This window comes from Eubalaena glacialis, chromosome 9 (genome assembly GCF_028564815.1).
Source record: "Eubalaena glacialis isolate mEubGla1 chromosome 9, mEubGla1.1.hap2.+ XY, whole genome shotgun sequence".
Classification (NCBI taxonomy): domain Eukaryota; kingdom Metazoa; phylum Chordata; class Mammalia; order Artiodactyla; family Balaenidae; genus Eubalaena; species Eubalaena glacialis.
Window position 1 is genome coordinate 118,394,508 of NC_083724.1, and position 14,523 is coordinate 118,409,030.

Consider the following 14,523-nt stretch of genomic DNA (forward strand, 5'->3'; position numbering starts at 1 on the left):
TTGATGTTAAATGCCCTAAATCTTGAGGCTTCAGACATCACAGTCACCATGTTTGATTATTTACCTTTAGTGCTGCAAATGCAAAAGAGAAGAATAAATATAATTATCTAAAATGACAACAGATATACTGGATGAGCTTAGCAATCAGTTCAATTTCTAGATATTTTCTTGCTAGGATAAACAGAGAAATGGCTATGATAAAAATTTTAAAATGTTTATGAGTCTTTTGTGTCAAAATTAAGTTGTACTTATGTTGTGACATGACATAGCATATTTAAACATTAAGGAAACTTCTAGCTCCTTACAAATTTTTGTTGATATTCTGTATTTTTTTCTGTGTTAATTTACTGTCTGTAGTTTTGCCTTTTCTAGAATGTCTTATAATTGGAATCACATATTACACAGCATTTTCAGATCGGCTGCTTTCACTTAGTACTATGCATTTAAGTTTCTTCCATATCTTTTCATGGCTTGACAGCTCATTTCTTTCTAGCACTAAACATTCCATTGTCTGGATGTACCACAGTAAATTATCCATTCACCTGCTGAAGGACAGCTTGATTGCTTATAACTTTTGGTAATTATGACTAAAGCTGCAGGTTTGTGTGCAGGTTTTTGTGTGGACATGAGTTCCCAACTTATTTGGGTAGATACCAAGGAGCATAAATGCTGGACCATATGGTAAAAGTATGTTTATTTTTGTAAGAAACTGTCAAACTGTCTTCCAAGGTGACTGTACCATTTTGAATTCACACATCCTTGCCAGCATTTGGTGTTGTCAGTTTGGGATTTCAATCATTCTAATAGAAAATAAGAATTTAATTATTAATAGCTTAACCACTACTTCAGGAACCGCTACCATTATGGTAGTATGTGTCGTAGGGAGGAAAAGTTACTGCCTTTTGTGGTTTCTTTGCAAAAACAAATTTCCCCACATTTAAAAATTATTAATATGTTCCTTCTCTCTGTATCCTCCCTCCCGCATCTCTTTATAGCTTAAGCTTTTGGATTTCCAAGCAGTTCACAGTAGGGACAAAGAGTGAAAAATTATCCTGGACTGTTTTTTCTGTTTTAATCAACAAGTAGCCTGTTACAGTGGCCATTATCCAACTAACAGACAATAATTCAATAAATATACATGCCTTTTTAAATACTGAAAAAATAATCTGTGACATTCTTTGAAATTCTACTCAATTTTCAAATTATTCCTAATAATTTTCAGAATTTCTGGTCACCAGTGGGCTTGGGGAGGGGTTGCTTTTTTATTTTTTGATTATTACTCCTTATTGTAAGCAGCCAATTAAAACAATACCATATTTTAAGGTTAGGTCACACTATGAAATTTATTTTAATGATTTTGAACAAAAATCCATTTCTTCCTCCAAATTTTTAAAACACGCACGTCCCAGTAGTCAACTTGGGCTTTTAAAACAAGAATATTTTGTTTGTAAAAGAGATCATGAAAATAATTATTTGTGTTAGTTAAAAGCTCTTCCTGATTTCATTTTTCTCAGTGAATTTATTTGCCCAGGAAAAGTTACTTATTTGCAAAACCAAGTGAAATAGAAAGTCTAGGCCAATAGTCTTCTAAATATTTGTATATGAGGAAGTCTGATACTGTAAGAGATAAATGTAGAGCTACCTTGGCTGGAGGTCAAGTGGAGAGAGAAGAGACTAGAGCACTCGCATCCCTTCTCCTGCCTTCTCCCAGGTACCTCTGAGGAGTCCACAGGGCTCCTGGAGAAGAACTGGAAAATTAGTCTAAATTATGATTTGTATTTAAAGCAGCAACAGGACCAAATAGTCACTACTGAGCTCTTTATCATGGAGTCCTACGTGTCTAATTTATAAGGTTTCTGAATTAGACTTCAGGGCCTATGTTACATTTTATTACAGCCTACAACTTAGGAGCAGACTGGCAAGAATTAAACGAAAAGCCTGTTTCACAGCTGTTATGCATCTGGGAATTTGGTTAAAAGGGCCTAGCTTAGCTTAGCCTGGGTTGTGATAAAAAGCAGGGTGTACAGGTCTTTTAAGTGAAGTCCTGTGCTCTGATCAGAGTTGTATTTAATACTGGCCCATAAGTCCACATAATTATAATTTGTAAGAGTCTTTAAGACGTCAGTAACTTTTAAATCTTACCTTGTGAAAAATGATTATGTCACCTGTGGACTTTAAAAGTGGTTAGCAAACTGAGATAAAGGTGATAATCAAACTAAATAGTTCTCCATCCAAGTTTCATACTTACTGTGTTCCAACTATTTGTAATTTCCTACTCCATTTAATATGCTTTAATGAGCAATGTTAATTCTGATAAATGAATGCTTCATGTAGACTTGTTGTACCGCAGGGAAAGGTGGATTACTTTTTTAATGTCGCCTTCTTACTCCATTCTGGCTTTCTCCCAGGCTTGCAGATGGGTCAGGGGCTGTGGAGAGTGGCCAGAAACCAGCAGCTACAGCAGGAAGGCTACAGTGAGCAAGGCTACCTCAGCAGAGAGCAGGGCAGGAGAATGGCTGCCAGCAGCATTGCTAACACCAGTCATCGCAAACAAGTCCAAGGCGGCATTGATATATATCATCTTTTGAAGACAAGGAAATCGAAAGAACAGGAAGGGTTCATTAATTTGGAAATGTTGCCTCCCGAGCTAAGCCTTACCATCTTGTCCTACCTGAATGCAACTGACCTCTGCTTAGCTTCCTGTGTTTGGCAGGACCTGGCCAATGACGAACTTCTCTGGCAAGGGTAAGTTCGGCCCACCATGTTTGATCCAGATAGCTCTAAGTAGAATCTTGCCTACAGGTTGTGGGTTTTTTGTGTTTGTTTGTTTGTTTGTTTTGGGGGGGATTTGGTGCTGCTTGTTAGCATAAACTTTAACTGGTGAATATTTCATCTACTTTTTATATTTTCTAACCACTATTTGTTCCATGAATTAGGCAAATATTAGAAAGCAAAGAGATAATCTACTTGCTGAAGTGAAGGTAGACTGTAGAAATTTCAGCAGCTCTTTTACCAGTTTAAATTTAAGCTATAAATCTAAGAACTTTTGGTGCAATAGAATCTGTGGAACCTAAGTTACTCCTTAATAGATTGTATACATGAGTCATGAAAATGAAAGAATCATTGAATCTTGGGTTTTCTAGCATTATTTACCAAAGTTTATTTAAGTCTCATTATTTTAAAATGAAACTTCTGAACAGAGTAAAACATGTCTAAAAACAAGTTTTTTGAGACTTTTAAAACCATTTTTCAATGAAAATCTATGGAGAGAATCAATTATCTAAATAGCCAAACTTTAGTAAAAATGTATTACCAACAACGACATTTTTAACTCAGGCTTCCCGATGCTACAGAATTATAGTATTAATTATGTAGTTCATTTCTCAACCTTCAAATAACTAAAAACCATCAATATCATCTTGTTATTCTTCCCTTGTCTTGTCATAATGAAGTTACTGTGGAAGTGAGAGGAAATTCTATTAGTAATGTTTAAAGTATAGTTATTAATTTTTAATTGTTCAGTGTAAGAGGAAAGAAAAGTACTTTAAAACTGGCTCACTTTTATTTATAACCTCTTTTCTACACTTCAGTATTCCCATCAAACTTAATTTATGATCCTATATTTGAACTTTGTAGAAGAGTTTATTTCTATGCTTATATGAACTCACTCAGAATGTAGTTTTCATTTGGGATTTAAATTTGGATTGTTCATTTTTAAAAGAAATGCTTCCTTTAGTGTTTACCACATAATTATGCCTATATATCTGATGCTTGGATTTTTTTTTTCTTAGTGATAAATTAAAGGCTAGCTTAGTTTTTTGTTTTTTTAATTTGGATGTTGAGAGGTTCTGTTGCTTTCATGTAGCTTAGTAATAAAATCAAAAGCTATGGGACTAGATTAAAGAGAGTGCTAAAATAGTGATAATTTTCTAAACAAGTTACTAAACTCATTGTTACGAAATGAGTGATTTCATTTGGATGGTAAAAATAATGCAAGGATATAAATTAACTATTAAGATATTCCCATATAAAATTAGATATTTTACCCACTATCCTCAGAAATTTTGATGTTACAGGCTGAGACGGTAACTTTCTTGTTTTCTTGTAAGCTGTGTGTGTGAGAAAAGAAGGAAGTTTGAGCCAGAAATCAATGATGAATATCAGAAAGTGAAAATATGGTATACATCCAGAATTTCCAGGCATTGTAATAAGATGAAACGTTAGCTTTCAAATAACAACCAGGAGCTAATGCCTCAAACAGAGTTGGAAACATGTATACCGATGTGTAGAAACCGTGTGTTTTGAGGTATGAACCATTAGCATTTTAAGTGTTGCAGATTTTGTAAACAATCATATATAGCTGTGATAGTAAACAACCAGCGTTTTGAAGCAGTATCTTAAAAACTGCTAAGCTTAATGTTGCAACTTTTCATTTAAGTATTGAAGTTATAGCATTACAATTTCTCCCTCTGCCCAGCAACCTTCCTCCTTCCACCAATTCAGTTAGGTTTCGCAATAGAGCACATAGTTGCTTAATTCTGTTTAAACTCCTGGTTAAGATTGCAAACTCAGCAGTAAGCTCCTTGGATTCAGATCAAGCTGTGTTTCCCTGGGCAGCTTTTGTATGGTGTCTGTTTCTTTATCTGTAGCACCAAATCATGGGCTTGTTGTAAAGACTGAGCAAGTTAATACTATTAAAATGCTTTAAATAGTGCCTGGCATCTCGTAAGCACTTGGTAAATGTTGGCTGTCATCATCATCATCATTATTTATGTTTAACTTCAGTAGGACTCATGAATATTACTAATCTTTGTAACTCACATTTATTAAGTGCTGTCAAAATTGCTAAATTGAAGGCATTTGTCTATCTTACTCTGGTAAACAAATAAAACAAGTATAAAAGTAAACATTTTATACTTTAGAGCTGTAAAATCCAATTTTATGTTATTTCATATCACTATTTTATCATATATATACATGTTTAACTTAGAAAAATTCAATATGGTCATGTTTTCTAATCCGATTTTATCTTACTTACAGGTTGTGTAAATCCACTTGGGGTCACTGTTCCATATACAATAAGAACCCACCTCTAGGATTTTCTTTTAGAAAATTGTACATGCAGCTGGATGAAGGCAGCCTCACCTTTAATGCCAACCCAGATGAGGTAAGTGAAGAATTTGAATATTTGTAACAGTTGAACTTTATTGTTATCTTGCTGCAGCTTTCCAACATAATAAACTTGCAACTAAATTACAAGTCACTGAACATGACTTTTCAATCACTGCAAAGCCCGGTATTTGAAGTTATTGCTATGTGACTTAGTCATTTCTTTTTACCTTACCATGTCATGTTCTAACCTTGCTACCGGCTCACTTTGTATGGCAGCTTCCATGACGTATATGCAGCCCTCCACTGGACTTGGTTGAGATACTACTACATTATAAGTCGAGAGCACAAAATATGTTCATCAAACTTTATCTGCAGCATTTACTTTGTTTCATCATTTCCATTTAGTAACAATGCTATTTTTATCAGAGATAATCACAAAGGACATTTTTCTAGTTTGTGACACATCAAAATGTCTTTAAATAATGCCTTTAACAATCTAATACATGATGGCATAGAAACAACTTATAGATTCTGTTATAAAACTGAATAATTTTGCATTAATTCTTTAATTCTTTTTTTCTTAAGACAATAAGCAAACACAAATAGAGAGCAGAGAGAGTGGGAGAAGCAAAAAGAACTGTTTGAAATTAACTAATTATTTAATTATTTCTTAACATAATATATGAGTGATCAAAATGTGAAGACAGTTCTTTCTCTGATTCCCCCTCACCCCTGTTCTTATTTTAATGTATTCTGGAAAGGTTCAGAGTTTCAGAAATGTTTAAGTATCTACTAGACTTATTCTTAGAAATCTAATAGAAATTATGTAACACTCAGAACTAATACTTATGGGTCGATCATTTTCTATGGAAAAATTTATCTGGCAGTTATTTTAATTTATTTAATTTTCAAAAACCAACTTTCTTCATTTGTTGTAGAGGTATTAAGGACTCCCTAGTTACCTTAATATTAATATTCTTTTATTAATATTAATATTAAAGAGCTACTGATCTTATAAATATGCACATAATAATACAAATGACATTTTGAAATTAAATTGACTTTTGCTTATTATATATGATTTCTCTGTTAAATTTTTCTTGTACATGAATAAAAATATAACACTGCTACAAAGGTTTACTAATACATATACATCATCAGTTAAGTCTTAGCCCAAATACAGCAAAGTATATATGTTATAAAGCAAATATGTTATAAGCAACAAATATGTTATATTTGTTCTCTTTCACCAGTTTTTACTTTCAGTGAATAGAAGACTGATACTTTTAATGAAAGTAGAATGATTTATAAGAAGTTAAAGTTCAAATTACAGATTTGAAACCAATATAATATGGATGTTGCTAATTAAAACAGTTCATATGACTAGCAGTATAATAAGAAATATTTTGCATCAGTATCTTGAGTTAATTGAATGATGATTACTGGAGAAGAACTGGGGCAGAGTAATACAGTGTTTTACTCCAGATACGCAGGAATCAGGAAAGGCAGCTATTACATGCCCTGTCTTATGCCCAGTTTATCAAGGCATACTGGCTCCAGTCATGAATTAACACCAATGTTGAGTAAAACTGTCATCTTCCATTCATATCACTTGCAAATGTTACATTCTAAGGAAAGTGTAACTTGGTAAGTACTGAGTTATAGATTTTCAAAGTCAGACAAGTTGGATGTGATTGCTCATATTGATTATGGTAAGTAGTCATTCCTCGCTAAAGGAGTACCAATTATTAAACAAGTTATAAAACATCCTTATTATGCAAAGATGAAACTGTAGATAGGCCCTTCTATACTAGAATATGATATGGGTAGTTTTAAATATCTAAATTGGAAAAGCTAGATGTCAAAACATGTTTCCATCTTTGCAGCTACATATATCAGACTATAGAGTTCTTGTTACACCTCCTCTAGAGTGTTTGGGCGGGGGGGCCAGAGAAAAGAGGCAAAATTAAAGTCCTCTTTTTATCTGACAAAAAAATATTTAAAAATTTAAGTCAAATATTTACTTAATGAGGGGATTCAATTTACTAATTAAAATAAGATTTTTAGATCTTCAGATTTTTACTTATCCATCCTACCTACCATTGTTATTGAGAGTTGGCTGTATTTTTTTCTTTACTCCCTGGCCTGATTCAGGGATATCCTGGAGCATTCCAGAAGTATTGAATTTACTGTTCTGAAAGGGGCACGTACTGCTGCCAGGCGGCCTGGAACGGAACCATTCAAAGTGACTTTTGGTTCCAGAATTCTGCTTCTGTGCTTTTATGGACATCAGTAACTCAGCAAGCAGCTATCGCCTAATAACAAAACAGAATTCTCTCTTTACCAGAATATACTTAGGACATAAATAAGCATGGAAGGACATTGAAGTACACTTGTAGGTGCAGGGAAGTGAGGAGAAGTATTTTGATAACTATTCCACACTTGCTTTCATTGACTAATAAATAATCAGTATCAATTTGGTTGTTTATCCAACCAAAATATAATTGAAAGATTATCCTAATAGGTGTTTTTATATAGAACTTACCTACAGTGAGTCATACTTTAACCAGGTCTTAGAATGACTCTTGCCATGATTTTTTAGTGCTAGCATTCAGGAAGTACTTTACGGAGGTTGATTTTTTTTTTTCCCCCTTCACTGGAGCACTGTCATCAGATGTGTTATTTGGGTTCATTTAAGCCTGAGAAGTAAATTATTTTTGATGATGTGTTTAAATGTAAGTGGTGTTTATTGTAAGTACCTGAGATTAAGATGTATATAATTGTTCAGCATTGTAACAAGTCTACTTTTCCATAATTTCTAGTTCTGTACTTAACATTTTGATAGCAAGCATCATTAAAATATTATAAAAATAAGAATACTTACAGCCACAGGGAACGAGATTCTCCAAAGGACATCGTTCATGTCACGGATATGGGTAACCAAACTCCACAGCAGCTGCTGGCAGTGGCTTATGGGGTGGGGGAGAACTTCCGCACAGTTTGTGGTACGATTGTCTAGCACGCTGCTGTTATATGCATGACATTGTGATCTCAGCTGTATGTAAAGTCTTGATCTTATGCATGAGCTTGTGTACTTGTGGCAGGTGACCACATTCTAGTAAAGGAATGTGCTAAAAACCATCTGTTTACATTAGGCTGTATTTCCCCTGCATGTACAAGTTACGTGTGTGATTTTATTCCACAGCAGTATTATAATAAAGTAATTTTACTTATCAACCAGTAAGCTATATTCCCTGTGCTCCATTTAGTATTAAACTTTTTCTTGACATAGTTATTTTTAAAACTAGAGTTTCTGAAATTGGTAGTGAATGTGGTTTAACTTTATATTATAGGTTTATTTTTATTCATATTTCTATAAATATGTTTATAAATTTTAAAAATTACATCCTCATTGGGGTCAGGTAAAAGAAGTCTTTTTTAAAACTATGTAAGCACATTTTTCCTGTGTTCATATAGAAAGACCCACATGCATACAATCGTATGCATTCTATTAGATTGATCTGGAATAGAATCTATTAGAAGAAACATTTTAAATTTGACCTAAACATATGTTTTAGATGGAGATGTATGCACAAACCATTTTTGAGATATCATCTTCTTTTTGTTGTTGGACCAGCTAAAATATAAACGGGAAATTTGGAGGAGTTCTCCATTATAGAAAAGAACTCAGGTGTTTATACTCAGATTTTTACAATATCTCGTATATTAAATCTTACTTTTTGCTCCAGTATACAGCAGCAAAATGTTCATTGCCATTACTTCATAGCATAGAAACAATGATGAAAAATAACTTTCGTTCCTGGAGATACAAAACCCTGATATCATCAGAATTTACACATTTCCCAAATGTATTCTTTGTAAAAATTATTCCACAGGATAATGGACCTAGTCAAAGGATTTCCCAAGTCTAATAAATTTGACCATGATAGGTTGTGATTAGTTGGCTTATTTACAGAATAACTTGTCAAAGCCTGTAATGTACTGATACACATTGTGAATATCTAAGAAGAGGGTATTGTATGCAGTATTATGCAGGTTTATTTGACATAGTGTCTTTTTGGCAGGTGGGTGGGGTGGGGGGAGTATAAAGTAACATTCCAGGGAACACATTCTGAGATACACTAGTGTAGATTATCTGCAGTCTTTCTATGTGTAAATGAATATGTGTTCTTAAATGAATAGACACCTGGCTTGAATGATTGAAATATCCTGTTGTTCACTGACAGCTATCTGATGTTTATTTTACCTGTAATCTTCTTTTTATTGAAAGTCTATGGATCTATAATTATTTGTTCTCTTTCCTTTGGTCTGAGAGTATCAATTACAAAAAAATAAAATAAAACAGAGTTGAGTCTTGACAACCAAGACTCTTCTGTCTGTATTCTGTCTGTTCTGTATTTTGATTGTAGTCTAACATGTTAAGGAAAACGTTAGTTTGGAAAGTAAGAGTAGGATGACAAACCTGATAACAATATTGTATTCAAGTAACTACATGTAGACATTGATTAAGTATCTGTGTCAAATAACTTGGAACAGATCATTCATCATTATATCCTTGGTTTCTCGTTCTCTACACTAACTCTATTAAGTCTCCTGCAACACAGGAGTATTCCCAGGGAAGGTTGACAGGCCGCTAGATGCTTTTTAGTTCGGCAAACGTACTGCCTTTTGAGGTTTTATCCTTAGTTCTACAGGTCTAGAAATTTGACTTTATCTTTCCACTGAAATTAGATCAGTCTCTCAGGAATAAACTTAAGCTGTAGATAGTAGAACCTGAGCCAGGTTGACAATAAAATGGGTATACTTTGAACAGTGCCTCATAGCATGAAGAAAGAGAGAATGCCTAAGTTCTTAGCTAATATTATAAACTAAAATATATCTAGGACCTAAATGTAAGGCCAGACATTATAAAACTCTTAGAGGAAAACATAGGCAGAACACTCTATGACATAAATCACAGCAAGATCCTTTTTGACTCACCTCCTAGAGAAGTGGAAATAAAAACAAAAATAAACAAATGGGACCTAATCAAACTTAAAAGCTTTTACACAGCAAAGGAAACCATAAACAAGATGAAAAGACAACACGCACAATGGGAGAAAATATTTGCAAATGAAGCAACTGACAAAGGATTAATTTCCAAAATATACAAGCAGCTCATGCAGCTCAATATCAAAAAAACAAACAACCCAATCCAAAAATGGGTAGAAGACCTAAATAGACATTTCTCCAAAGAAGATAAACAGATTGCCAACAAGCACATGAAAGGATGCTCAACATCACTAATCATTAGAGAAATGCAAATCAAAACTACAATGAGGTATCACCTCACACCGGTCAGAATGGCCATCATCAAAAAGTCTACAAACGATAAATGCTGGAAAGGGTGTGGAGAAAAGGGAACCCTCTTGGCACTGTTGGTGGGAATGTAAATTGATACAGCCACTATGGAGAACAGTATGGAGGTTCCTTAAAAAACTAAAAATAGAACTACCATACGACCCAGCAATCCCACTACTGGGCATATACCCTGAGAAAACCATAATTCAAAAAGAGTCATGTACCACAGTGTTCATTGCAGCACTATTTACGATAGCCAGGACATGGAAGCAACCTAAGTGTCCATCGACAGATGAATGGATAAAGAAGATGTGGCACATATATACAATGGAATATTACTCAGCCATAAAAAGAAACGAAATTGAGTTATTTGTAGCGAGGTGGATGGACCTAGAGACTGTCATACAGAGTGAAGTAAGTCAGAAAGAGAAAAACAAATACTGTATGCTAACACATATATATGAAACCTAAAAAAAAAAAAAAAAAAAAGGTTCTGAAGAACTTAGGGACAGGACAAGAATAAAGACACAGACATAGAGAATGGACTTGAGGACACGGGGAGGGGGAAGGGTAAGCTGGGACGAAGTGAGAGAGTAGCAAGGACTTATTATATACACTACCAAATGTAAAATAGATAGCTAGTGGGAAGCAGCCGCATAGCACAGGGAGATCAGCTCGGTGCTTTGTATCCACCTAGAGGGGTGGGAGGGAGATGCAAGAAGGAGATATGGGGATGTACGTATATGTATAGCTGATTCACTTTGTTATACAGCAGAAACTAACACACCATTGTAAAGCAATTATACTCCAATAAAGATGTTTAAAAAATTAATTAAAAAATAAAAATAAAATAAAATATATATAGGAATAATTGGGTCCTCAGTGCCCTGTACTAGGCTGCTCCACTCAGTACGATCTGCTACCTATAGTACCCACCTTCCCTGTATGTTTCATCTAGGGTGTTTTTGGCTTGAAAGAACAAAGAACCTAATAATGGCTTAAACCATATAAATTTATTTACTTCAGAAGACACCCAGAATGGGTATCCCAGAGTTATTTCAGTGATACAGTGATCTCATCATGGGACCTCAGTGTGTTAACTTCTGCCCTCTCTTGATAACAAAGTAGCTGCCACTACTCAAGATATCACATTCTCATATGAAAGTACCCTCAGCACAAAGAAAGGGGGCAAACTCCCTCCTCAAATTCCTTATGCTTATTAGAGAGAAAAAATTCTTTTCAGGAGCCTTCAGTTCACGAGAACTGAATCATATGAACACCCGTAGACCAGTAGAGAACAAAATAGAAAGGGTTATGTGATTGGCTTAGACTTAACATGATTTAGCAACTGTGGCTGAGATGCTAGAAGCAGTGAAGGAGCGAAACGGCCTTTGGGAAGGCATCCAAGCATCTGCACCACTATTTTCACTCGTGAGCCACTTGAAAAATTTGTGATTTTGCTTCGCTTATTTCTGGAGCTCTGCTGGTTTAGAGACCTTAATACTCAAGGCAGGAATACTGACACCAGAGTCACAACAATTCAAACTGCTTGCGGAGGCTACCTTCTTGCCATTTTAGTCCTCCTGCCACTGAGCAAACAGACCAAAAGGAAAAAATTAGAAAGGTATGAGGGTAGATAATTATGTTGTGGTTGAAGTGACTGAGCCTGATTACCAGAAGGAAATAGTTACTGCTACCCAGTGTGGAAAAACAAAAGGATATAAGTGGAACTCAGGAGATGTCTAGAGTTCTTCTAATTCCATGATATTCAATTGTGAAAGTTATTTTTGAAAAATCACAGTAGTCCTGTAGGGGCAGGGTTTAAATCCCATCACTTAACACTCCTCACTAGATAAAGAACCTCGACCAGCTGAGAGGCTGGCTTCATTCCTCAGGAGCTAAATATAGATTATCCCAAGCTAATCATGTCACTTCCATTCCCCTTGGCTTCCATGACATCCATGTAATCCAGTTCTGACCTATGACACAGACCCTGTGACAAAAGAGTACTGTATATGCACACACACAGTTCTGGACATCGGTATATAAGGATGCAGTGACAGGAACACCTGCGGCCACCTTGAAGCCATGCAGGTTGTTAACACACCAAGAATAGCACATTGGAAGGAAAGAATTGGGTCCCATGGTGCCATGTGTGAGCCTAAAAACCTGGAGCCTTAGTAGTTTGGGATTCCTTATACAAGGTAATAAATCCCTGTACTTTTTTTGAATTGAGATTCCTATGTTTGTAATCAAAACATCCTCACGCTGCATCATCATCACCACTGCTGTTACCCAAACTCATAGGAGTTTGATGTGAAATCCTGAACAAAAATTTGTTCATAAAAATAAGCATTGCTAATTCTCCTTAGCAAGTTAATTTTATCTCCAGTTTGCTGATGAGAGTTTAGAGTAAAAAGAGCTAGTTGACAATGAGAGGAGTCCCTCACCAAATATAGCTTCTCCTCTATAAAGATTATTTACCCCGAAGACCTAAAACACTCACGTTCATCGGCGAAGTCCCTTTACCTTGATCATCCTTAGCGTCAAAGGGCAAAATTATGCCTCTCAGACACTGAATATTATCCTGTCGATAAGTTAATAACCTTCAGCCAGGTACAGCTGGTCAAGTCATACTAAACTAGAGGCCGTTAACTCTCTTCAGGGCAACATGATGTATGTGTAGGTATATATGGATGTATGTTTCTGTCTGTTTCAATCTGATCTGTCATGTGTTGGTTTTATGATTAGGAAGAAAACTTTCTCCTGTGTCTATGAGGTCAACTTTATTTTACACTCTGCCCTGACCATACTATATCTGTGGTCACCCTCCCTTACCCTTCCTTGTCTGCAAGAGGCATTCCAGCATGTGGTTTAGAATCAGTCCATAGAAAGACATTAGTAGACTCAGTATAAACCTTTCGGAAGCTTCAAAGAGAATCAATTTCCCAGGCTGCTTGCTAGTCTGTATCTAGTTGAAAAAGATTCAGGCCTGGAGTATTCCATAGGTTATTCATCACTCAAACCACCTGATGGGTTTTGGTTTTGTTTTCCTAAGTGTGTTATAGGAAATACGAATTTGCTACCTCATTTAAGTGTAAATTGTCTGGGGTAAAAGCATACTGAAATTAGTGCACAATGTACTGATGTAGGACTTTGGACTAGAGGAAAGAATAAAATTAGAATATTTTAATTGTAATATCTTAGCACCACAACACTCATACTACAAATTTAAAAATGTGAAGTGCTAAAATGAGCAAGATTTTTTTCTTTGTATGAATTTTGTTACAAATTTAGATAAGTGTACCTAGAGACTGCAGTATTGTATTAATATTTTAAGTACATTTCAAAGAAAAATCTGTTTGCCTTTTGTTTCCTTACTTTACCTTCTCTGACCACCTTGACACCTCTACCATGTTCTTATCTGATGTGACCACATTTTCAGTGAAACTTGACATCACTTTCTAGATTTAAGTTCTCAGCTTTAATGTCCAAGGTAGTTGTCTCTCCTACATCTCTTTGCTGAATTTGAAATTGCTGCTACCAGTGTCACAATGAGTGCTTTTTCAGTAATTGAAAAGGCAAGATTTCCTCAGTTATTGGATGTCATCACTTGTACAGCATCCATCAATTTAATTACAGCTTTGAAATATGGAAGTTAGAAGGAAACACTACATTAAATGCAATTTTTTGACCAACTAATTGTAGTGTACATTTATCCATAAGATTATGTAACCTTTTTTTCTTTCATATCAAAGTTTTTAGAGATGCCTTCTTTATAATCAAAGTCTTAACATCTTTCTGAATCACTTGTTAGCAGTTAAATATATCATTAGAATGGCATGTTGCTTTTTATTTTTGGAATGGTTACTTCGACCTTTGGGGGTTTATAATTTGAGGCATTTACAGTGTACTGGTCCAACTCATAGGTTTTTATGTTATTTTTTTCTTTTGTTATGTTATTATTTTCTTTTTTTCCCCCTATTTGAATTATATAATCCTTACAAATTTATAGCTTCTCTTGAAAGTCATCTGGAAGCTTTATACAGA

The 14,523-nt window shown here is 34.8% G+C and overlaps 1 protein-coding gene across 1 annotated transcript in view; it reads left to right on the forward strand.

Moving 5' to 3' along the window:
* The window catches only part of FBXO8 (F-box protein 8), a 37,118-nt gene that overhangs the window by 12,294 nt on the left and 10,301 nt on the right, over nt 1–14,523 (forward strand). The window contains exons 2-3 of the mRNA XM_061199494.1: nt 2,409–2,745; nt 5,041–5,167. Coding sequence (XP_061055477.1) covers nt 2,417–2,745; nt 5,041–5,167 — 456 coding nt within the window. The 5' untranslated portion in view covers nt 2,409–2,416. The remainder of the gene's footprint in view (nt 1–2,408; nt 2,746–5,040; nt 5,168–14,523) is intronic.